Source organism: Chroicocephalus ridibundus, chromosome 23, assembly GCF_963924245.1.
Source record: "Chroicocephalus ridibundus chromosome 23, bChrRid1.1, whole genome shotgun sequence".
Classification (NCBI taxonomy): domain Eukaryota; kingdom Metazoa; phylum Chordata; class Aves; order Charadriiformes; family Laridae; genus Chroicocephalus; species Chroicocephalus ridibundus.
This window is the reverse complement of record NC_086306.1, coordinates 1,254,901-1,277,328: the sequence shown is the minus strand read 5'-3', so window position 1 is coordinate 1,277,328 and position 22,428 is coordinate 1,254,901. Positions and strand designations below refer to the sequence as shown.

The following is a 22,428-nucleotide window of genomic DNA, read 5'->3' as shown; positions in this document are numbered from 1 at the left end:
TATAAAATGGTTGCCACAGACTGGGACAGCAGAGATGTGTTAGAGCACGTTCTGTATGAAGGACACTCTGATCTCTCTCTTTCTAGTCGATTAGCATCCTTTCTGCCCTGATGGATGTGCTGCACTGCTTGCCTGTTTAGAATAGGGGAAGGGATCCTGCTGTGTACGCCAAAATCCCCAAAACTCGGCTTTCTACGTGGGGCATCCTGACAAACGGGCTATTTTTATTCCCCTCCAGACCTAGGTTTCCCGATTCAGATGGATCAGTTCCTGTAAGGGCTGGGTGCAGCACATAAGAGCTGGCCTGTTCCCGAGTGGCTGGGATAAGAGCTGGCTGTTCGGCTGACGGAGGAGGGGGCATAGATTGATTCCTTTCCCATGGCTTCTGTACAAGCCATGCAAATGGCTCCACGGCTTTTACTGGCAAGTAAGGATGCCTGATGAGGCATTCCTATTTCTAGCTCTAAAACTTTGAGCGGCCTAATACTGTCTCACCTAGGGCCAACGCTCTCCTTGACTGAGCAGGAAAGGCAGTATGTGAGAGGATGTGTGTGTCGTTTTCATTGTAAGTCTAAAATGTGCCCAGTGTTCACTAGGAAAAATATGTTTTCAGGTAGCTTTCAGTATTTTTCTGTTCCTTTTTCTCAGTGATATCCGATTACTGTTCTAATTAGATTGCTTCCCTTGGCTACAAAGAAGGATGTGAAATCCTTTTGAGGACACGTGTTTTGTTCATTTTCGTATAGGCTTTTTTAGTTGATAAAACACAGATGAAATATGCAACTTGAAGCTAGGGAGGGTAGGTACACCAGGGGGGTCTCAGATTTCTGTGTTTACAGTGGTTACACACTGTGACCGTGTAGTACCAAGCAAAACCGTTCCCTCAACGCAGGCTCAGTTTTCCCTAGTGCGCTCACATGTAGATGGAGGACAATCCCTGGCTTATTGGTTTTCCTGGCACTGTCCAAGTGTGGGGCTACTGCCTCAATTCTCTTGGACAATCAGGTGTTGCATGTCATTTAAGAAAGCAAGAAAACAACAAAAAACCCTAGTTTGCTTCCCAGCCCTGCATTCCCTTTGCAGCTGTTTTTAATGAATTCCAGCAGCAGTTCTGACTCGCTTTCCAGTTACAGTTAACAGAATGGGAAGACTTCAGCCCCCAGGAACCTAGTCAAGAACTGCTTCAGTTCACTGGCGCAAGATTTACCAGCCCTGCAAAGGAAGGTCACAAGGAAGTGTAACTGTACAGTAATGAATCTGGGACCCGATCACTTGCCTTTGAGTGCAGTGATTGCAATAGGTTGGGTAGGAAGGAGATGTGTAAAAGGAATGGCAGAAGGACATTAATCACTCTGTAGGATGACAAACCTGTAAATTCCTCTTCTAGCTGGAAAGTAAGCTCCCTCATTCCTTCTTTTCTTGTCCTTGCAAAGCACCTCTGTCTTAGAGCAAACAAACAAAGCATTTGTGTTCACAGGAAAGAATCTTAGTGTTGAAATGTTGAGATTTGGAAGCTTCTTTCTATTCCTGTGTACGAGTTGGTATAGCAAGGATGCTCAGCCATGTGTAGAGGGGATTGGTTAGATAGACTACGAGCTGCTGGTTGATATAACAGAGGAAGGAAAGAGAAAATTATGAGCCTGGGGGGAGATTAGTGCTTGAAATCACTCTCAAGATGTGAAGACCTGGGTTTATTCTGGTCGGCAGTGATTTGGCGTGAACTGCCTTGTATTCCGGCTGAGGAGGTCTGACTCTTCCCTCCTTCCCCAGAAAAGGAGACCTTTTTTGACTCTCTGTGCACAGAGACAGCGGACTTAAGTCCCTCTGGAATGAGAAAGGGGGTGGGAACTGGGAGTGGTGGAGCTTGAGGCTGGCCTCCGCTGGGCTTCTGCATCTGCTGTTCAGGGTGGTGGGTCTGCAAATGTTTCGGTACACCTGCCCTCCCTTTTCTGTGGGAGCCAGCAAGGTTTTAAGTTAGCAGCTGCAGGGAGGTCTGCTCGGTGCTTCTTGAGGAGGACTGTCTTCCACAAAGCACCACCAAGCTATTCAGGCTGTGCCCTGGAGGCTGTGCTTAAATGAGCTGAAAATATAGTGGATCCATAGTGGGAGCTGAAGGTATTTGGTCATCTCTCTCCTGAGAGTTCCAATGTGACTTTTTTTATTAAGCAAATCAATTGCTTTTTCTCCCTTAGTGAAAGAGCCACTGGTAAAACTTCAGCTTCCCCCATGTTTAATGGGGATTTTGAGTTTGTTAGGAGGGAAGAATCTGGTAGAGAAACAGACATCTGATTGCTATAAACTGGGAAAGAAATGGAAGGAACTGAAGTAATTTATTAAATTTTTCTTTTCTGTGAAAAATTTCTGCAGATCATAGCCTGTCAATTTAAAGCAAATGGAGCAAGTCTTAGAAAGAAAACCTGAAGCTCAACTTCATCTACTGCTCAGTAGGTCTTTGGTAGGAATGCTGGAGGCCATGGAACATGAAGCAACATGAAAGTCAGGATAGGATCCTGTCATTGATTTGCATTGAGCCTTCACCAGAAACTGACTGAAAGAGGAGTTGCTTGGAACAAGAATACTTAGAATACTTCCTGATCCTTGCCATGTGTTAAACCATGGCACTAGCTCAGAGCTTATCTCAAATAGAGATGGAATCTGGGTCCCTTAGAAAGGATTCTTTAACTGAGCTGCAGGAAGCCTCACGAGGCAGTTGTGAGGTATAAGAAATGTGTATATGAACTAGTTGGTGGGACCGTCTCCTATCTGTATAAATTGTGCAAATGATTCATCCTTTTAAGTTTAAGTTCCTGTGTACTCCTTTCAGATCATCTTGCAGTGGTGTCCACCTACCCTCAATATTTTTCAGCTCTTGCCTCAGCTCTTAGAATTGATATGGCAGTTCAATGTACTCCTTCACCTCAGGAAATTTTAGCTTGGAAATGTACTGTCTCTGAATACTTCTGGTACTCAAACTGCAGTGCTGGGTGTGTGTAGAGTGGTAACTTTTGTAAGAACTTGCTGTGAGTGCCTGGTAGACGAAGTATGTATGAGAAATGTTGTGATGCTTTTACTTACTCATCCCGAGATAGCTGTATGGATAAACTGTACGTTCCCTTTACGTGTACACTGCCCAGGGGGCCTAAACTTCTGCAGCCAGTAAGGGGTGGGATCTCCAGAGGGCAATTCAGACCAGGAGCTTCCCATAGATACTTTGAATCTATCATCTGTTAGAGCCAGGCTTTCTACATGGGCCAAGGAGAAAGTCAACAACTCAAGCCTCTTGGCTTGGGCAGCTAGCTCACCATCTAAAGGAGAGGATGAGAACCTCCAGTCCCAACTGTATAGTGTTTCTCATGACTTTTAGTAGTATGCGATCACGCTTTCTACTTCTTTCTTACCTCAAATGCATCTTTAAAAGTGACTTAAATATATTTATTTTACTTGGCTCATGCAGATATTATTGGGTAGGAAACAATTCATAAATAAATTAGTTTTGTAATTGGCAACAGACTTTGTTATTTAGTAATTCAACAGAGCTTGATAATGAGTACCTAGCCCCAGACTAGGTAGGTCATTCACACTAACACTGATTAGGCAGTAACCTCTTAAACTTCAGCATCCTGTTTGCTAATTAGAATTCCCAAATTTGTTGAAAAAAAAATTTATAAGAAATATGCATCTGCTGTGGTGAAATAATCTGTCTGCATGCTTGTGGACCAGAATACCAAATGAAAGCTTCCAGCAGCGGCAGAATTTCACTCCCCTTCATCCCTGTGTTTCTAAAGGGCCCAGGTAACCTGCAGGGCCGCTCCTGGCCTTTAATGCCTGGCAGAAAGCTAAAGGACAGGCAGTGCCGTCACAGGTAGTGCTAAATTCAGTTCTGTCCTAATAGAGATAACAGTGACAAATAAAGCCAAGCTTCCACGAGGATGTGTTGCATTTTTTATTTGGCATGTCAACAAATACTAACAAGAGATCCTCCCAGGAGCCTGTGTGAAGCTGGAGCATAATTGGAGCCCTGTAGAGTACAACAGGAGACTGATTTGGGAATCTGAGCTTGGCCATTAAGTGTGCGCTGCTAAAGACAATGGGATGCTTCCTCACCGAGGGCGAGCACGTGCTTCAAAGACTTTTCTGCATGGCTGCCAAGGCAAGCTGCCTTGAGGCCTGCAGTTAGTTACCAAGTAAACCAGAACCGTTGTAATTCTCCCTATGAAAATGAGGATGTGGAGTCAGTTCTCCCGTGTATGCTCTTGGAGCTGTTTGTAGGCGCTCAGCTGGGAGATTGCATCACCACTCTTGCATGTGATTTTGCTTTCCTGGGGAGCCAGCCCGCAGTGAATGAAGTGCACCTAGAGCCCACACAGGGCGGCGCAGTCCTCGGGAAATGAAAGAACAGAAGATTTGATGAAATCTTCCATGATTAATATATTTGAAGTGCTTTTTGAATTTGTTTTTATGATGAGGAAGAGACGTAAAGGAATTCTTTTGCAATAGTTACTGCTGCCTGATTTTCACTTTAAGTTAGAGTGGGTGCTTGGAGCATTGGAAACTTCTTACTGTTCTAAATCAACACACATATTGCAGTTGGCACTGTAAAAAGCCATTAAAGCCAGCTTTTTATAGTCACGTAAATGGATTGGATTGGACTGGAAGGGAGCTCTGTATCATCTAATTGAGACACCTGCTATTCCACGCCCCCATCCAAGTTGGCTTGCAGCATGAGTATTTGCAAATGACTGAATACAAGTCATGAATTTCAAACTTAATCATGTGAAGTTTTATGTGTTTTATTTTTTTTTAAGTGAAAGTATTGATTGTATTTTTCATGCATTTGTTCTCCAGCTCATTTGCCTACTTCTCTTTCACTTCATTTTTGCAAGGCAATGAGGAGAAATACATATTAAAATGTTTGGGGATGCTGAGGGAGAGGGGAGCAGAATCGAAGGGGAATTTGGAAAAACGTGAAAAGAATCTCTTCTTAAGGGAGACATTTTTCAGTAGAAAGGAAAAACACTTGGAAAAGCAGCAGCTCTCAGTTGTGCTCATTAGCCCCGGCAGTCACTTTGAGAGAAAAATGCTGTATCTTCAGAGAAGCAGAACCTGGGATGAGAAAGGGGTGGGTAGTAGAGGGCTCACAGGAGATGGGGGGATAGCTACAGATGGATACACTGGAAGAGTGTTCCTACTGTCGTCTTTATTTTTTGTGTATTTTCCTTATTCTCCCTTTCAAATTCTTCTAGTGCTTTTGAGTTCCGTTCTCGACTGTTGACTTTCTCTTTTTTTTCCTCTTGACAGTTCCTGTATAACCTTGTTCCTGCAAATCTTTCTCCTCACTTGTCAGGCTGCCAGCAGCTCAGACGGTCCTGGTTCCTTCAGCCCCTTGGTACTTTTTCAGTCTCTACCAGCCCTGCTTCTGAGTAACTCAAACTCTTGTTTAAAAGTTGTAAAAAATAAATCATGGCTCTATCTGTACCTTTTGCAATTAGGTATTTGAGGCGGAGTGCCACGATTGTGGAGAAAAAGTAGATTATCTTTTTCTTACAAAACGCATTGTGTTGGTTGCTGTCCTTACAGATGTTTCAATTTAAAGTTGGGAAAATAATTTTCATGTTGGATTTGAGTCCTGATGCTTGGCTGACATTTACTTGCCTCTTGGAGCTGACCTAAATTTTGATCAGTATTACCTCGTCTAGGGGCTGCTCAGCGCAGCACCGAACACCCACAGCACTCCATCGCTGCTTCCGTTCTCACAGGGGCTTACGGACACTGTCACAAGTTTGCTGACTCTGCGCAGTGAAGAATTTGAGTTGGTCTTCGGAGAGGGCAAAGGCAAATAATGGCTTGAGCAACTTTAGCACCGTATGGGAATAAACAGTATCCAACTCTAGCATGCTCCGCGTGCCTTGCAGTCTGCCAAGCTTGATGCTGAAATATTTGTGTAAATCACTGTCTGCACGTAAAGTGGTTAAAGGCAGTGACAACCCTTATGAAGACATACTGCTTAATTCACGTTTGGTTTAAGTGAAGAGCAATTGTCCATACATCTTGATTTGAAATCACAGTGCAACTTTGAGGATGCACACTGGTATGATCACATAGATCAGATTAAAACCCTAAGAAGTCTTGAACTCCTGTGCTGAGACTTGAGAAATGGCTATGTCGATGTTCCTAGGATGTTTTAATGCAAAGGTAAACAGCTTAGCTTAAACTTTGGTTGTTTTACTTGGAGTTTACTTGGCTCCAGAAGAATTTTGAGGGGGGAGTTAGGACTGCAAAGGGAGGGCCATGACATTTCCTTGCTAACCCTTCAGAGTGCACCTTGGTTGTTACGGATCATAGTCTGCATAATAACTTGTACCACAGACAAAGGCAAACTTGTGCTGAGATATGGGAGAGCGTCGGCATCCACTGCCTTCCTCCATAGCAATAGCGTGCTGAGGAAGAGCAATGACACCTGGGTGGCTGGTTTAAAGTGAAAAGCGAAGATGGCATAATTGTGACATGAATGCAAAGTGCTTTGTTGAGTTAAGTATTTACGTGAGGACAAGTGCACTCTCACGCTTTCAGATTTGTGTTTCTATAGAAACAAGTCTGAGACACTTACTGACATTTTTTCTGTCTTTTAGATTTTGAAGAAATCCTGTATAGAAATTCTGGCAGCAGAGCCTTCCAGTATATGTGCAGGGGGTAAGTATAAATTGAGGCCCTAGTTGTTCATGTTGCCTAAAATGCTTTTTTTTTTTTTTTTCATCTCTAATTGCTGGAGTGTGCAAAAAGAACTAATTAACTGGAGCCGAATCTTTGGCTTTTTTTGGTGAATTTCTTTTTCATGTTACAGTAGCTCGCACATTTCCAATTTCTGCCAAATGATGTCAAATGGGATTTTCTTACAGAAAAGGCTTAAATTTGACAGTTTTGCCTAACTGTTTTTCAGTCAAACCAGTCTGTCTTACTCGGACTGTGCCAAGCTTGAAGTAGATATGCTGCAAAATTACAAACCAAATCAGAAAACAAGACTTTGTGATTAAGTTTAGAGTTTTGCAATTTCATCATCTCAGAGGATTATCGAGGGAAGTGCTTCTTAAGAAACTTCCTGGAAAGTCAAGTGAGCACGCTTTGATCTAAAGACTTCTAAAATTCTTTGAACACTTCCTAGGCCTTTAGGGTTGATAGGGTGGCTGAGGACTAGAATTTAAACATCATTCAGTTGATTTGTGTGAATTGTACTGCCCCGCTTTGTGTGCTTGTTCTAATATGGTTGTGCTATGTACTCTGCAGCTTTGAAGTCCTGGCAGGCATTTCTGCACTCACCTTTTTTGAAGAAAGCTTGAGAATCTTTTTAGCCTCTTCCATCTGCTTTCTGTGAATTCACATTTTACGAAGTGTATCCTCACTGTTTGTTGAATGGGTAGCAGCAACTCATTAAGTAGAGAGGCTGGGGGAAGAGCTGAGGTTTGTAGAGAAGGATGAGTCCCTGACAAGTTCTGCATCTTCCTTTTTCTTACGTTGTTAGTCCAAAGAAGAAAGCCAGTTATCATTACTTCTTTGTTTTCACTTCCAAAGCAGCTGCTTCAGTCATCCTTCCTGCCTCTCCTGTTCCTGAAGCAACTGCCTGTATACCTAAACATATACGTATAGTCATATTTTCCTAGCAGACGCAAGACACCAGGCTAAATGTCCAATAAGTGCAGGCATCGACTTTGCATTCCATGCATGCCACTACAGCAGTTTTCTTTTTGAAGCCAGGATGGCATAATTGACATGAATTATAGGACTTAGTCATCTATTTCTCATTTTGGCTGGCCATTTAAATAGTTCCTGTGTTAAAAAATGCTCCAAAACAGGGTTCTATCTACCTTAGCATGGTAGGTGATTGTTGTCATGACAATCTCTGATATAGTGCAGTGATGTTCCAGAAATGCTTGGGAAAGGAAATGGAATTGTATGAACCTTCAGACCCACTTTACACGCTTACAGATTTTTATTTTTTAAAAAAATATATTTACATACTTATATAAGTGATAAACAATGATGCTTATGCAGTGTCGTAAGCCAGAAGATGACTTCCAACCATCATTTATAACCGTCCCTAACGCTTTCTAATGTGCTTGTCAGTTGCTTATACATCTTATCACTCCCATTCATTGTGTCTAATGAGAACGTGGGGGTAACACACAGGGGCATCCAGCAGAGCCAGCTGACAGGAAACGTAGCGGGGTTCTATATAAACCGTTCACATTGGAATTTGGCCAGTACTTCACAAGAGGACCAATATTAACCTTGGAAAATGCCAACAGTAATTTAGATGCTCAATTCAAGGCCTCATCTCCAAGTTTGGACAAATACTCCATTGCTCTTGAACTGCAGCTGATTTAATCACTTAGGACTTTGAGACTAATGAAAGTGCCATTGAATATGAAAGTTATGTGCAATAGTGTTTTCTGAAATAAACTTCTGCAGGTGTAGCTCTGATACCTCCTGTTTTCTTGTTTCTGAGCACATCCTTGAAGACTGGTGGCAGGTTTTCCTTTTTTTTTTTTTTCTTTTCTTTTCTTTTTTTTTCTTGGAAGGCGGGAATGGGAGAGCTCCGTGTTACCTGAGGCCACTCTTGTGCTGCAGACTAGGCGCAGACGCTTGGGTAATGAATTTCAGCAGCAACACGTCATTCTGAAATGCCAGTTTCTTGACAATTTTGTTTGCATCAGTACCGACACGCAGAGTGCATACTGCATCTGTTCACTTCAGTCTCAAGCGGAGACAGGATCCCCGTGGTCAATCTGACATCAGTGATATGCTGTTCTTTGACTGTACTTGAACTCTCATTCCCCAGCAGTTGAGTCTTCTGTGATTTCTCTTAAGTATTCGTCGGCCCCCGCACTCCAGAACAGAGCTCTTCTCCCCCGTTCTTCCCAAATGCTCTTGGACAATACATAATGGGCCTGTGAGGCAGCTTCCCTGGCTAGATGTGGTGGGATGATTTGCAACTTGGCTCTAAATGAGTGGGACCTGGAAGAGAGCCCAGATTCCAAAGCAAATCTGCTTTTTCTGACAAGTACAGTGTATGAGTCCTTAAGGGAGATGAAGGAAGATGGGGACTGTAAAGTGCAAGGAAAAAACTTTGAATCTGCAAAAACTAGGTTCCTTGTTGCTCTTGTGAATTTTAAAACCAGGGTGGTGTTTCTGATGTACTGTGATTACTCCTGCGTTGGCTTGGATGGTGAAACATCTTGTGTTCAAACCGCCTTCGGCAGTGAAACATCAGTGGGGATTGTCCGAGTGCCTCTCCTATATAGTAACAGGAACTGGGGGGACAGTTTCCTTCACCATGGGGAACTGCAGAGTTTGCGTCCCTATGTCTGCTGCCAGAACTCGGCTGGGGCTATGGCCACGTTTCAAAATTTGAAAGGCTGAAAATGGTGCTTTCCTTGCACGGCAGTCTTAATGCTGATGGCTGCGTGAAGTTCGTAAACCTTTCCCAGTACGGGGTTCAAGTAGCTGGAATACCAAGGGATGGTAGAGAATGATCTGAAAGACTCGTGGGGATATGATCTCATTGCTCAGCCCTGCTTGTTCCAAAAAGGACCGCTCAGTCCAGCGCTCAGGTGTAGGTGACTGTGCTTGGTGCTTTCTGCTTGTGCCACAGCTTGTGGTGACCTTGTGAAGTTGATCTGGAAGACCAGCAAAGAGGAAGACCTGTGGAAATGCCCGCAGGCTCTGAGGTGATAGCCTTTGTCTAGAAACTAGGAAGCTGATCGCTTGATGAAGTCCCCTGTCGTTGGATGGAAATGATCCCAGTCAGGGACTCGTGCTCATTGTACGAGTTAGCAGAGCAGGATGTGACAAAACTCATGATACAGTTTTGCGGTTACCTAGGAAAGTAGCGCTTGGACTTCTCCAGGTTATCTGTCACTGGAAGATTTTTTTTTTTTCTTTCCACAGAAAGATACTTTTGTCTTTCTTCACCCAAAACTTTCTGCCATTTAAGATGGCAACTTGGGGAGGGGAAAGCTCAGTGCCTCTGACGCTTAATGTTTTCACTGCAGATCAAAAATGTTTTTGTTGTGTATTATCTCCTGTTTCTAAAAACTCTTAATTGAAATTGGGTAGGGAGAGAGTAGAAGTTTAATTTTTAACAATTTTTATGCTTAACAATTGTTAAAATGCAAATTTTAGCTCAAGAGAACTCAAGTGAAAAGTTTCAACGTATGTCGCTTATCTAAATGGGCATTCTTTGCCTTGCTACGTATCAATAATCTGTCTCTTTTGCTACAGAGTCGTTTCAGGTTGTCGTGAGAGGAAATGGATTTCGTCATGCCCGTAATGTTGACAGAGTGCTCTGCAGTTTCAGGATCAATGACACAGTTACTCTCAGTAAGCTGGTTTGATTTTTTTTTTTTTTTAATGTCTTTATTTTTTTTGACTCTACGCTGGCAAACATTTGCTTGCAAAACATTTTGGATCTTCAAATATGTTGACTGTGAGAGTAATAATTATGGGATGAGGAGCTATTAAACTTGCAGAATGCAGAAGAAGTTTGGTTTTTAGAGGAAAATTGCTGGTGGTATTGTATGCTGCGACTCTGACAGCAAGTATGTGACTAGATAAGCTTGAGTAATGGAGGGGACAAAATACAGAAACTTGCCTGTAAAGAGTATCTCTCTATATATGTCTTGCTGGGTTAAGTATGTAGTGAGATCAGGTGTTTATCTCCTTACCTATATTTTGTGGTACTTAGCAGGCCTGATCATGTAGCTTAAAGAAACACTATTGTCGGAAGCTGTATTGGACCAGTGGCTAAGGCATTGCCGTGCTTCTGTGGATGCAGCTTGGAAAGATGTTTCCTATGCAGAGTTCACCAAGCAGAAGAACTGAAGTAAGAGAAGCAAATTAGACCCTGAGTGTCTGGTCTTTTTGTGAAGTAAACTGAGAGCCATTTAGCTGAAAGAACTAATGATCCTATTGTTCTCATCTGGCATGCCTGCAAACCCACATAGGAAACCAGATAGCGTAACTCATAGCTAATACCACCAGTGACAACAGAATTCATCTTTTCTAACATGGAATCTATTCAGAAGCTGCCTGATCATTTTGGAGGCGGTCCTGGCCCTTTTGAGTATAAAATGAACGCATGAATTGGTTTCTTACATATGAAAGTCTAATGGCTCAACGTTGGACTTGCTTGTGCTTTGAGCATCTCTGTAATTTACTCTTTGGAGCAGGGGAATGGTTTGCTAAGGCTGTTTGCCGTGTGAGGAATGCCACTGAGCATTCAGGGCAGGTCCAGGACAGTGAGTGTGTGTCATTTGTCCTGAATGGCTTTTGTACTGTTATGCTGGCCTCCTCTGTAGTAGGCAGGTTCTGGAATTGCCAGCTTTTGTGTCACTAAGCAGAAAGCTTGGCTGGCTGTGGTTCACGGTGGCCTAATGCAGGTATGGTGGTAAGTGGTGAGCACATGAAGAGCAGAAGCTGGAGGGCTAAGTGTCCAGGGAGGAGCAGGTGGCATTGGAGGGGGGAGCAGGGAAGGAGAGGGATCTGAGTAAAAGCACCGGGGTGGGGGGGATGTGGTGAATCAACTGCTTTGGAGGCACCTCTCTGCAACCCTGAGATAAGTGCTGGAGATGTGTGAAGAAGTGAGAGGTGGCCTTCAAAAAAAGAACAGCAGAGGCAGCCACAGATTCATGCGTTTCCTTTGAAGCTCTGTAAAATTTGACCCAAACCTGACATGTGGCCAGAACTCCTTAAATCTGGATCGTGGCTGCATTTAGGTGTTGAACTATGTTTGGTTTCTCCCCTGAGTTCAGATCCAAAGTTTTGTTTCTATCATATGTGTCATAAAGTCTCCTGCAGCTCTCTAGAGCTGGGCAGGAGACCTTCCCTTCTCTCTCCGCCTGGAAGGTTCCAATGGAAATGAAATTGCTGCTCAAATATTTAGAAGTTTTCTTTTCACCAAAAGTCTGAAGCTATGTGGTGCAAACCCAAAAGCCTTTGGGTTTGATTGCTGGAAGCTGGCAGTTTGTAGCATTCTTAGTTTGCATGTCTGCTGTCTTGTTTTCAATTAAAACATGAATATCATGAATATCGTGATAACTGAAAACATGACTACCATCTAAAACATATAATTTGGGTGAAAATTTCCACTTTATCGAGGAGCTACTTTCAGTTCAAGAGAAATGTTAGCGGAGGGTTTTTCAAATAGTTGTATTTCTTGATGTGTGCAGTGTTTCAGTTTTAGGACCACCAGGGGCCACATTTGCAACCTGTGTGGAAGGGGATAAGAACTAGGTTTGGTCCTTCCTTAGTGGAAGGACATCGTTACTCTCTTTCCCCAAATTGCTTTCTATTCCTTCTATACATGGCTTGCAAGACCTGCAGCACCAAAGGTCTTTGTGAGTTCTGAAGGCCTGAAAAACTTGGATCTGGGGCTTAATTTGAACTTTTTATTAGGAGCTTTAAAATAGATCTGTATCTTGAAGAGGAAGAGCATTGGAAAGCTATATGTGAAATGAGCACACTCTGCTACCGCTGGTTTACAGATGGAGGAACTGAAGTACGGTCCTTGAGGTGTCTGCTCCAGGTGAGCTAATTGCAGGCAAGCGTGTGGGTGTCCTGACACCCAGCCGAGTACTCTTCCTACTGGTTTATGGGGCTGCTTCAGGAGCCAGAGATTTGGTGCAGGTCTCCTTTCTTGATTGCCTGTTCTTCATTCATTTCTGCCTCCATAGCCATCCAACAATTAGCCTTCTCGTGGCCCCATTTGCATTGTGAGTCCAGGACAGGGCTCTGAGCTTGAACGGATGGTAACAGTGGTGTCCTGCTTTGAACAACACTTCTCCAGGACTAACTTCGCTTTCAGAAATTTTACTTTTGAGTGAAGTCTTTTCTAATGCTTGGGAAAACTGCACTTTTAGAAGACTCCAGTGTCTGAATTTGTGAAAACATTTACTCTATAGCCAGCTATGCTATGTGGGTTTCAAGGTCTCAGTGTTTTCGAGCTCACCAGGTGCAGGGGTGGGGAGGAGCAAGATCCAGGCACTTGCCCCAAACTGCCACCAGGATTATTTCATACCATGAACGGCACATTCCATAGAAATTAGAAAGTTTGCTGAGGAGTTCTCTCTCCCTTGATGGCTGCCATCCTGAGAACTCTTTGCCCTGGTGCCAGAGCCCCGAGCCCTTCCCTTCCTCCCAAAACCACAGCGCTCGCAGTGTCCCACATTTGCAGTTCCCTGCGGGGAGTGCCCAGCTTCTTGCTTAGGGAATGGCCTGAGTGTCATCCTTGTGTATTTTATATTGGTGTTGGGATCAATATTGGTTCTTTAGTGTTATTAGTGTTAATTATCTAGTCTTATTCTATTAAATCTGTTTATATTTCAGCCCTTGGGTTTCCTTGTTTTTTCCCAATTCCCTTTCCTGGGTGGGGAGGGGTCATTGGGTGAGACAATAATTGCCTGAACAACAACAAATTGTTGTGGGTTCCTCAAACCATAACAAGTAGCTACTGTTTGTGCCAGCTTTGTGAAGTAGGGAAGTGATGTTAATGCTATCCTTCTTTTCTCTCCTATGTAAGGTCTTTTCCGTACTTGATTTGCTGTTTGACTTTTTCCTCCAGAGAAGACTACTTGCGCCATTCTTGTCATTAGCTTGAAAGTTACCTGCGGCTGTGCTGGCTGTGACCTGCTGTTGCATCCCAATTGCTGCTCAGCTCAGCTTCCTCAGAGCTGGCTGGCTCTCGAGCAAGGCAATCATTCCTGGAAATATCCTAAAGTCTTCATAGACCTAAGAATGTCATCCCTCAGCTTTCCACTATTCAGTGTGTCCTGTCTATGGAGACACAAAAACGTCCAGTGCTGCCAATGGGAGGAACTCTTTGCGAAGGTTATCTCACTCCCAAACACTGTGACCTGGTGTTGGTGGGGGGGAGGAGGAAGATTCCTTCCTCTCTTTTGCGTGCTGACTGCTTGTCTAGCCGAGTCATTTATTACGGCCTCTGTCATCATAATTTCATAGTAGCTTTCAGGAAAGATCAGCTTATCTTAGTGCAACCCATGGGCTTTTTTTGTTCGAAGCTGTCTTCCTGTGTCCATAAAATGACTGTGGAAAATGAGGATAAGGGCCCAATATATTCCGCACCTTCTGACCTTCTGATGCATTCATTGTGACCTAAATTGCTGCATAGGTGAAAAGTGAGCTCATTCTCCTTGGCAGCGCACCAAGATTTCTCAGTTCATTTTGCACAGCAGTAGATTTTTTGATGCAGTGACCTGGAAGTGAGAGGCCACAAACTCGGTTTCTGAGTTCAAACTGTTCCCCAATTGAGGGAACTCAACAGTTGCCCATCAGCGTTCTCAACTCCAAGTCTCTCCTGGTGGGAACTGGCACAGCTCTGTGAAGTTTAAGTTGTGCTATGTGAGAATGAGTCTCAGTGTTTTGCTTTACCGGAGCCTGCAGCTCCAGCCCGTGTTCTCAGTGTGCCTTTGTGGCACTTAGCTGCAAACAGCTTAACGCAAGAGTTAACTGAATGAGAGTTTTATGGAAACCTTATGGAGACTGGATAACTCAGCTGTTTTTGTTTGCTTGAAACCTCTCAGTCTCTGATTGTATCAGGGAGGGAGGTATTTTTAAAGATAACGCTAAGCCAACAGTTCCTGAAACCTTAAATTATCCCAGATGAGACGTAGACCAGCACAGCTAGGACTTGCTGAGGTTAAGGGCATGAGCTAATGGATTTTTATTGGGATTATTGGCAGAGAAAAGTGGCAGGTGAAGAGAGCATCAGCTCACAATGCTCGTAGCTATGGGATAAAAAAAAAAAAAAAAGAAAAAGAAAAGAACATCTGTAGAAACGATGAAGAATATTTGGCTGAGCAGAACTGTAATCAGATGCATGTTCAACAGCAGGGTGTTTTCTGCCAGCAGCAGGACCTCGGAGAATTGGTTTCAGACTGCACAGAGTTAAAAGTAATTATCCAGTGCAGTGACTTATGACTGCTTTGTGGTGCTAAAACGTCTTTGTCTGCCCAGATTGTGCAGGATCCAGCAAAGATAGTTCTGGGCATAGAAGAGGAGAGCTCTGTCCTAGGCAGTTTAAAACTGGAGAGAGAGATGAAAGATTGGTGAGGAAAGAGCACGCACCACAGCAGAGGTGGGGCTAGATCTTTTGCATTCTAGTGAATGTTCTGGATGCTTGGCCAAAACTGATCCTTTGCACAAATTCGCCTGATGATTATTTTTTTTCAGCACCAAGTACCAGAAGTGAGGGGAAAATGAGGCAAAGGCAGTGGGAGCAGGGCTTTGCCAGGTATCAGCAGAGAGTGAGCTGTATAGGGAACTGTATCCCAAAACTGCCCAATAAATGCCTCCTAAAAATTGTCTTCTGTTTTTAAAGCCAAGCAAGTTTCTCCATTTTCCCCATCTTGCCTTTTCCTTGCAACAAGGTACTTTGTCTGTGATATTTTCTTTATTTTCTCACAGCCTGGTCGCTCTTGCACAGGAACATTTTACTTTGCAGTTTGACTCTCTAATCCCTGTTTTCTCCACTCGATCATGTCACTTTAACCCTCCACTGAATCTTTTCCTTTCATTTTCTTGTAGTAGCTTTTCCCTCTTTCCACTGTGGTACTAGAGCATGTCTGTCACTGTGTACGAGCTCCATCAGGTGTTTTTGGGAGTGTGACCTTTATGAAGGACACAACGCGTGCCTCTAATTATTCCTAGGTGAAAACATACACCAAGGTGAGCTTGGCATCCTATTTTGAGGGGTGACGCAAGTAATTGCCTGACAAAGAACATGAAAACAGGAGAAACGGTCGCATGTCAAATGCTCTCCAAGCCTCCAACAAATTGCAGTTTAGGAACTTTTAAAACAGGACTCGTGGGCATTTACCTCCAGCAGACTTCCCTGCAGCTCTCCAGGCCAAGTGTGGGGGAACAAGCCCAGAGCAGTCAGGAATACTAGGGCTGAGCGAGGAGGAGAGTCTCTGTGCAATGTGGGACTAGCAATCTGTATGCTGCTGGGGGACCAAGATGGTCTCTCGCTGTGGCATTAGTGCATCTGTGCAAATGAGCGTGACGGAGCTTATGGTAACAGCTCTGAGGTTGGAGTGAAGCTGTTGCAGTGCTGGACCAGGGCTCCTGCCTGGACGTGACCCTGTTGTACTGCAGCGTGTGCTGCTCTCCTGAGCTGCCAGTTGTGAGCATGAGCAAATTAATAGCATGGTGCATTGCCAAGTTCTATTAGTAGTCTCGAAGCTATGCGTGCTTGTTGAACGAAATTGTACGCACAGCAGATGAACCCATCAGAGAAAAAGCGATTCCTTCCAGATCCCTTCTCTCCATCTAGAAATTGTTATGAATGCGATATCATTGTTCTGCGCTTATCTCCCTCTTCCCCCCATTCCCTAACTCTCCTCTGAATGGCTTTGGCATTCAAAGCTCGTGTATCCCTACACAAAGCAGAGCAATTATAGCATGATCTCAATGTGGTTTTCATTACAGCATTAACAAAACATTTTTTTATTTATGGGTCTTTCTCATTGGCAGTTTCTCTAGCTCAGAGAGTGTTCCAGTGTCTTTTTCCATTCCCATCTCCCCACAAAATGGGTTTGAAATAAAAACTTTGCTTGCAGGGCTGTCACAAGGAGTGGCATAAGAGGAGGAGTCAGACAGGACGAACGGAGATTGTTCGTTGGTAGGCGGAGCAGAGAATTGTGGAGGTATTTTGCCTCCTCTGGGGTGACAAAGGGACAGTGGGAGTGCTCAGGCTCACGATGGCTCAGGGCTACCCGTCTCCAGTGGGCTGAGGTACAGAGAACAGCCGCCTTAGCACAGATGTTTCTGAGGGAGTCTTACGTGAGAGCAGCCAGAGTCCCACCCCCAATTTGGCTGTTCCAGTCTAATAGACTAGAATCTTCTCTCCTATAGTAACAGAAGACTAGGTCAGAGCGTTTTCGGAGATGTACTTTAGTTGAACGCAAATCATAAATACAGGGATAACAGAAGGAAATTGTTGGTCTGTGATATATGGGAAGCCTGGCAAACAGCTTTTGCAGCTTTTTCTGGACTAAAATATTGCTGATATTGCGAGTCCGACAATCAGCACTTGTGATATTGCGGTGGTAATTTGAAAATATGCTCTCTTAAACCCTTCCGTAAGGGATCTTCGCCGTCAGTTTTCAGTATGCCAGTCAGTTCTTGGATGAACCGTTAACCAAAGAAAAGGCTGCTAATTCTAGCTTGGTTATATGGCTAAAAGAAAGTACTATGATCTGTCTTGGTCACCTTTTGGGGTTTTTGTACCTCTCTTTTACTGAGGTTTGCTCCTCTGTGTTAAAACATTGTGCATATATTGAGGCTTTTATTATTACGGTTGGGAAGAGCTCCAAGTCCTGTCTTGCCAAGAGGTTACACCCTGCTAATGGCGAAAGAAACTCTTCACTGTTGCTGGGAATAATAGATTTTACAGGCTACAGATAGTTGTGAAAAGGTGTAGGAATGCTGGGTAGCGAATTACAGGAATTTGAGCAGTAGAAAGTACCTTGTCGAAAGGGCATCTGCAGAAAACAGATGTATTCTTGTGAGATGTTTGACCCTTCTCCATTTCTGCACGCTGCTCTGAATGGCTTATGCTTCAGGACTGACTAGTTCTGGTTGCCCGTGGGTGCAGTGTCCTGTGGGGTTTTTTATACAGTGGAGAACCTTATTTTGCTTGGTTAGGGGTGCGTAGGTGAGGAGCAAATTGTGCCCATTACTGCGGGCAGATTTTCTCAAAAGTGAGGCATTGCAATGCTTCCTGAGGGTGGCCAAGTTCTGCCCTTGATTGACGTCTGAGATGCGATCAAGGCCTGGGCATCCTTTCTATAGCATTGGGAAAGGAGGCAAAGTGATTTCTTCCCGGTTGCGCAGCCAGCGAGTGGCCGAGCCGAGAACAGAAATCACTTCCTGGGCAGCAAAGTCAGAGACACCGAGTCGAGCGCTCCACCCCCCCGCCTTCCACAGCTCTTCCACTAGTATCGTCAGCTGAGAGGAGGCCAAACCACAAAATTCAGATTTTGGCACGAGATCTAGAGTTTGGGAGCGTTCGGGCCCATCTCTTACTGCACAGGAATACAGCAAGCTTTTTCTCGCCGACGAGAAAAGCGGCGTTCTTTCAAATGCATCCTGCAGATACAGATGCAATAGCAGACGAGAAGTGTTGTTTTGTTTGGTTTCCCTATGTAAGTTTTCCAGGAAGGAGTCAGATGGCCAGAGTTATGCAAACCAAATGGATCTTCTTTTGTTTAGAGCAAAGGAAAATAGTCACTCATTTTTGTGGTGAAACACAAACATTCTCCAAACAAAATAATCTCTCCCTGTAGCCAGCCTGGCCAGCCATGAGTTCCCTCTGGGACTTGGAGTCTGATAAACTTTCAAGAGAGGCATAGGCTTTTGTGCAAGTTAGGGGTGGGAAGGGAGAGAAAGAGAAACAAAAAGCTAATGAGATCTGAGTAAAAGGCCTTGCAAAACTAAGCCAGCTCTTCAGTGAGTGCTGGCATGGAGAATTCTTTGGCCATTGCTGCCAGCGTTAGCAAAGAAAAAAAACAAGACATTGGTCTTCATTATCTTGGCATGCGTGCACTGAGACCATGCCATAAATTTATGGGAGTTAATGATATCTTCATAAATCAGGGTGAGAACAGAAGGGTAGGGCCAGATTCACCACCGCTGTGCATCTGCCTTGCTTGAGCAAAGCAGGGAACGCGGCTGCTTTGATTTGGTAACTCCATTGCAAAACGGAGGGCCTGCACATGACGCAAGCTCACCGTAAACCCAGTGCCCGTGCTGGAGGCAAAGTGAGGGATGTGCGTTCAATCGCTGCATTGCACGCTTTAAATGCCTGTCGTCTGTCCGCCTCTCCGTTAATGAGGAAGTGATTTTCTAGGTAGGATGGGGCTAGCAACGGAGTACCCTGTGCTTGAACACATCTGCTCCTAATGTTTAGCGTAGTGGAAATGTTCATGTGTTGTTCGTGCGCTGAGGCTGTGGGAAAACAGCGGTAATACGGTACTTTGCAGACCGACAGCAGGGGCAGGGACGTGGAGGGGTCGCAGAAGCCTGGAGGCTGCCCTCCGTAGGTGAGCCCTGACGCAGAAGCGAAGCCTGTCTGTGACAACCCTACGGCTGGCTAAAATGTTTCATTTTCAGCTGTTTGCCCCATCAAACAGTCCTTAACAAAATAACTGCTGTGGGTAACCCAAAAATTCGAGTGTGTGTTTGTAGGCATGGGGTTTGCTGGAAGCTGGAAACATAAGGAAAACTTCAAGGAAGGCTACAACTTTTCATTACTGTTTAATTTTTTTTTTTAATGGAGTGTAAAAAAGTAAATATTTCCTAACCTGCCTGAGGAACTAATCTTTTATATTGCTGCGAAAGCAAAGAAATACACCGGTATGAAATACAGATTGTAACGTGTGACAGGAACTACTACAGCAATATTGCTGCTTTCTAAAAGTTTGTACTCAGTGGAAACCTCTCCTTTAGGAATGTCTGGGAAAAAATGCTTGACTTGGTGAGTCCCGCTTCTGCGTGAGGGGACAAACTCGTGCAGTCGGTATCTCTTACGCCTGCGTCTGAGTGAACCCTGTGGAGTTAACCTCTGAGAGCGGGGCCAGGACTAGTAGTGCTCTACAGCTGTTGCCCTGGTCATTATCAGACACCATCCCTGTGAACAAGTTTATCTGGGCAGTGAAGTGAAGAATGAACAAGGCTCGCAGCAGAAATTACTTTAGAGAAGGTTGCCACATTCTCTTTGGCTCGTGTCTCTTCACAGCTTTTCCTCTTTCCACTGGCACCTTAAATGGAATTGTAACTTGCACAAGTTTCCTCAAAAACAAAAGACCAGACCAGTCAGAATAGCTCAGCTGTTCATTAGATTGCTAAATGATTTGGTTAAACTTTCATCCCTGCTCCTTTCCATTCCCTGTTGCTGTCAGTGATGCACTGAACACTGTGATGCGCTTCCACGTTGCCAGTGTTACGTGCAGCCTGGGAAGGTCATTAAATGCACTATGCAGTTGTGAAGAGACTTGAGACGGTCAGAGACCCCGGGTTTGCAGTTTCGAATAGCAAGGCAAGGTCGTGATGAATTGTACTCCTGTTTCAGCATGGCCCCACAGAATGACGGTCTCTTCCACCATGCAGTACATAGAGATAAGATTCAAGATTTGGACTGAAGATGAGATTTGAAACCTACAGGTTTGAGAGGCAAAGGGGAAGGAATCTGTCGGGAGAGGAGAGACTTTCAAACAAAATGAAAATTTTAACTGAAAAATTTTAGGAAGCGGGTAGTATTTGTTAACAGCTCATTGCAGGTCTATAAGCACCTCTACAGAAGGCCCTAGAGATGGTTATAAGTGCAGCTGGTGGAACGTTTCCTGATGCAGTGACGCGCTTTTGGAAAACGCTGATTCATCAGAATCAAGCCCTTCTGCGGGAATGTGTGGTTTCCAGTCCAAAAACTAAAAACCACCCAGCCTGTCTGCCTGGCTTTCTGCCGGTCTGCCCGGTCTCTAGTCAGCTGGCAAATGGGCTGGAAGTTCCGTGGGATCCCCATCTGTCTGGTCACCAGAGAGATGGATGGTATAAAGTTCTGATTTAAGTCTACAAAAGAAGAGTATTAGCTAACGTGCCTCTTTCCCAGGCAATTGCCTATTGATAATTTTTCTCACTCCACTTTTAAAACCATAGTATAATTTAGGTTGGAAGGTTTAATTGAAGTTCAGATGAGTCTGCCTTGAAGTGCAAAATTTTCCATAATACACAATTTTCTTAACCCAGCTATTTCCAGTTACATGTAATCTGTTGCAACGCCCTCTGCTCTCCCGTAGAGTGGCCGTGATAACTTACTCTGACCATCCAAAAAGCTTTGTATCTTCAGTTTTGTTGTGGCTCAGATGTGCGGTCCGATAGATTTCAACGGCATGGAGCTGCTGTAGGAATGGCGAGGGTCCTGCATGCAAGATGTGGGTGATGGGCAGTGCAGGGCTCCTGGTTGCCCTGGGGCACTTGGATCTGCAGGGGCGAGTAGTCCTCAGCTCTTTTGTGGGAGCGATGGCAAGGAAGGGCTTTGTGGAATGATGTTTCACAGTGAGAACGATGGAGAGCTGTGGCAGCCTTGAAAACAAGGCAGTTTTCACAAGGCCTTTGCAAAGAAATGAAGAAGTAGTGTTGGTTGCCACATTTCTCCATCTTTCAGGAGGGAGGGTGGAGGGTGGGTGTAAATGTGAGGTGTTGAATTTTTTCTATTTATTTATTTTTTTCCTGAGGTGCAGCGTATCTTCCGTTAGCTTGTGTTTGCTCTGTAACTCCATGGGCTGGAAGCATGCCTACAGTTACCTCAGAACAACCTTTTTATCCCTTGTACCTCGTATCCCTTTGATCTTGTTTATGTATTAAGAGCAAAGAAACACATTATTTAAGTTTGGTCTCTAAGGCCCATATTGCTGACCACGTAATAAATCCCAGTATTTCTTTTTTCCAGATGAGAAACCTTTTGTAGTGGAAGATACCTACTTACTCTGCCCGGCACCTGTGCTACGAGAAGTTGGCATGTATGTTTTTTATCCGTACCCAAATATTTACTTTGCCTGTAGGAAAATGAGTTTGCATCATCTCACTGTATTATGTTGTTCTTATACGTATCTAACTCTGATGCTTTCTCTTGTGCTTGTTGGGTTAATTGGCAGTTGTGCATTGGAGCACAGGGGAGAGGGCACCAGTAGGGTGAATTGACCTGTAAACAAGGCTTTTCTGTGCATCAGGTTCCAGAGGATATTATCTAGTAGAGGGTTGTGGACTAGCTGGCCTGACTTGTTTCTTGTGTTGGTTTTTTTTTTCCAGGGAAGCAGCTCTTCAAGTCAGTATGAACGATGGTCTAAGCTTCATCTCTAGCTCTGTCATCATCTCCAGCACACACTGTGTAAGTTGCGATTCACGTGCCTAAATCACAGGATCACAGAATGGCAGGGGTTGGAAGGGACCTCTGGAGATCACGCAGTCCAACCCCCCGGCCAGAGCAGGGTCACCCAGAGCAGGTGGCACAGGGACGCCTCCAGGCGGGTTTGGGATGTCTCCAGAGATGGTGACTCCACCACCTCTCTGGGCAGCCTGTGCCAGGGCTCTGCCACCCTCACAGCACAGAAGTTCCTCCTCATCTTGAGATGGAACTTCCCGTGGTCAAGTTTGTGCCCATTACCCCTTGTCCTGTCCCTGGGCACCACTGAGAAGAGCCTGGCCCCGTCCTCCTGACACCCCCCCTTGAAGTATTGATCAGCGTTGATAAGGTCCCCCCTCAGTTGTCTTTTTTCCAGACTAAAAAGCCCCAAATCCCTCAGCCTTTCCCCATCAGAGAGGTGTTTGAGTCCCCTCATCATCTTGGTAGCCCTTTGCTGT

At 44.5% G+C, this 22,428-nt stretch overlaps 1 protein-coding gene across 2 annotated transcripts in view; it reads left to right on the top strand.

The window, feature by feature from the left end:
• ANTXR1 (ANTXR cell adhesion molecule 1) overlaps positions 1-22,428 on the top strand; it is a 116,019-nt gene that overhangs the window by 23,210 nt on the left and 70,381 nt on the right. For both annotated transcript variants that reach the window (XR_010074013.1, XM_063358715.1), the window contains exons 9-12: positions 6,630-6,690; positions 10,276-10,374; positions 21,518-21,587; positions 21,877-21,955. Coding sequence is in view for 1 of the 2 variants with exons in the window: in XM_063358715.1 (XP_063214785.1) it covers positions 6,630-6,690; positions 10,276-10,374; positions 21,518-21,587; positions 21,877-21,955 (309 nt within the window). In the remaining variant the exon portion in view is untranslated. The remainder of the gene's footprint in view (positions 1-6,629; positions 6,691-10,275; positions 10,375-21,517; positions 21,588-21,876; positions 21,956-22,428) is intronic.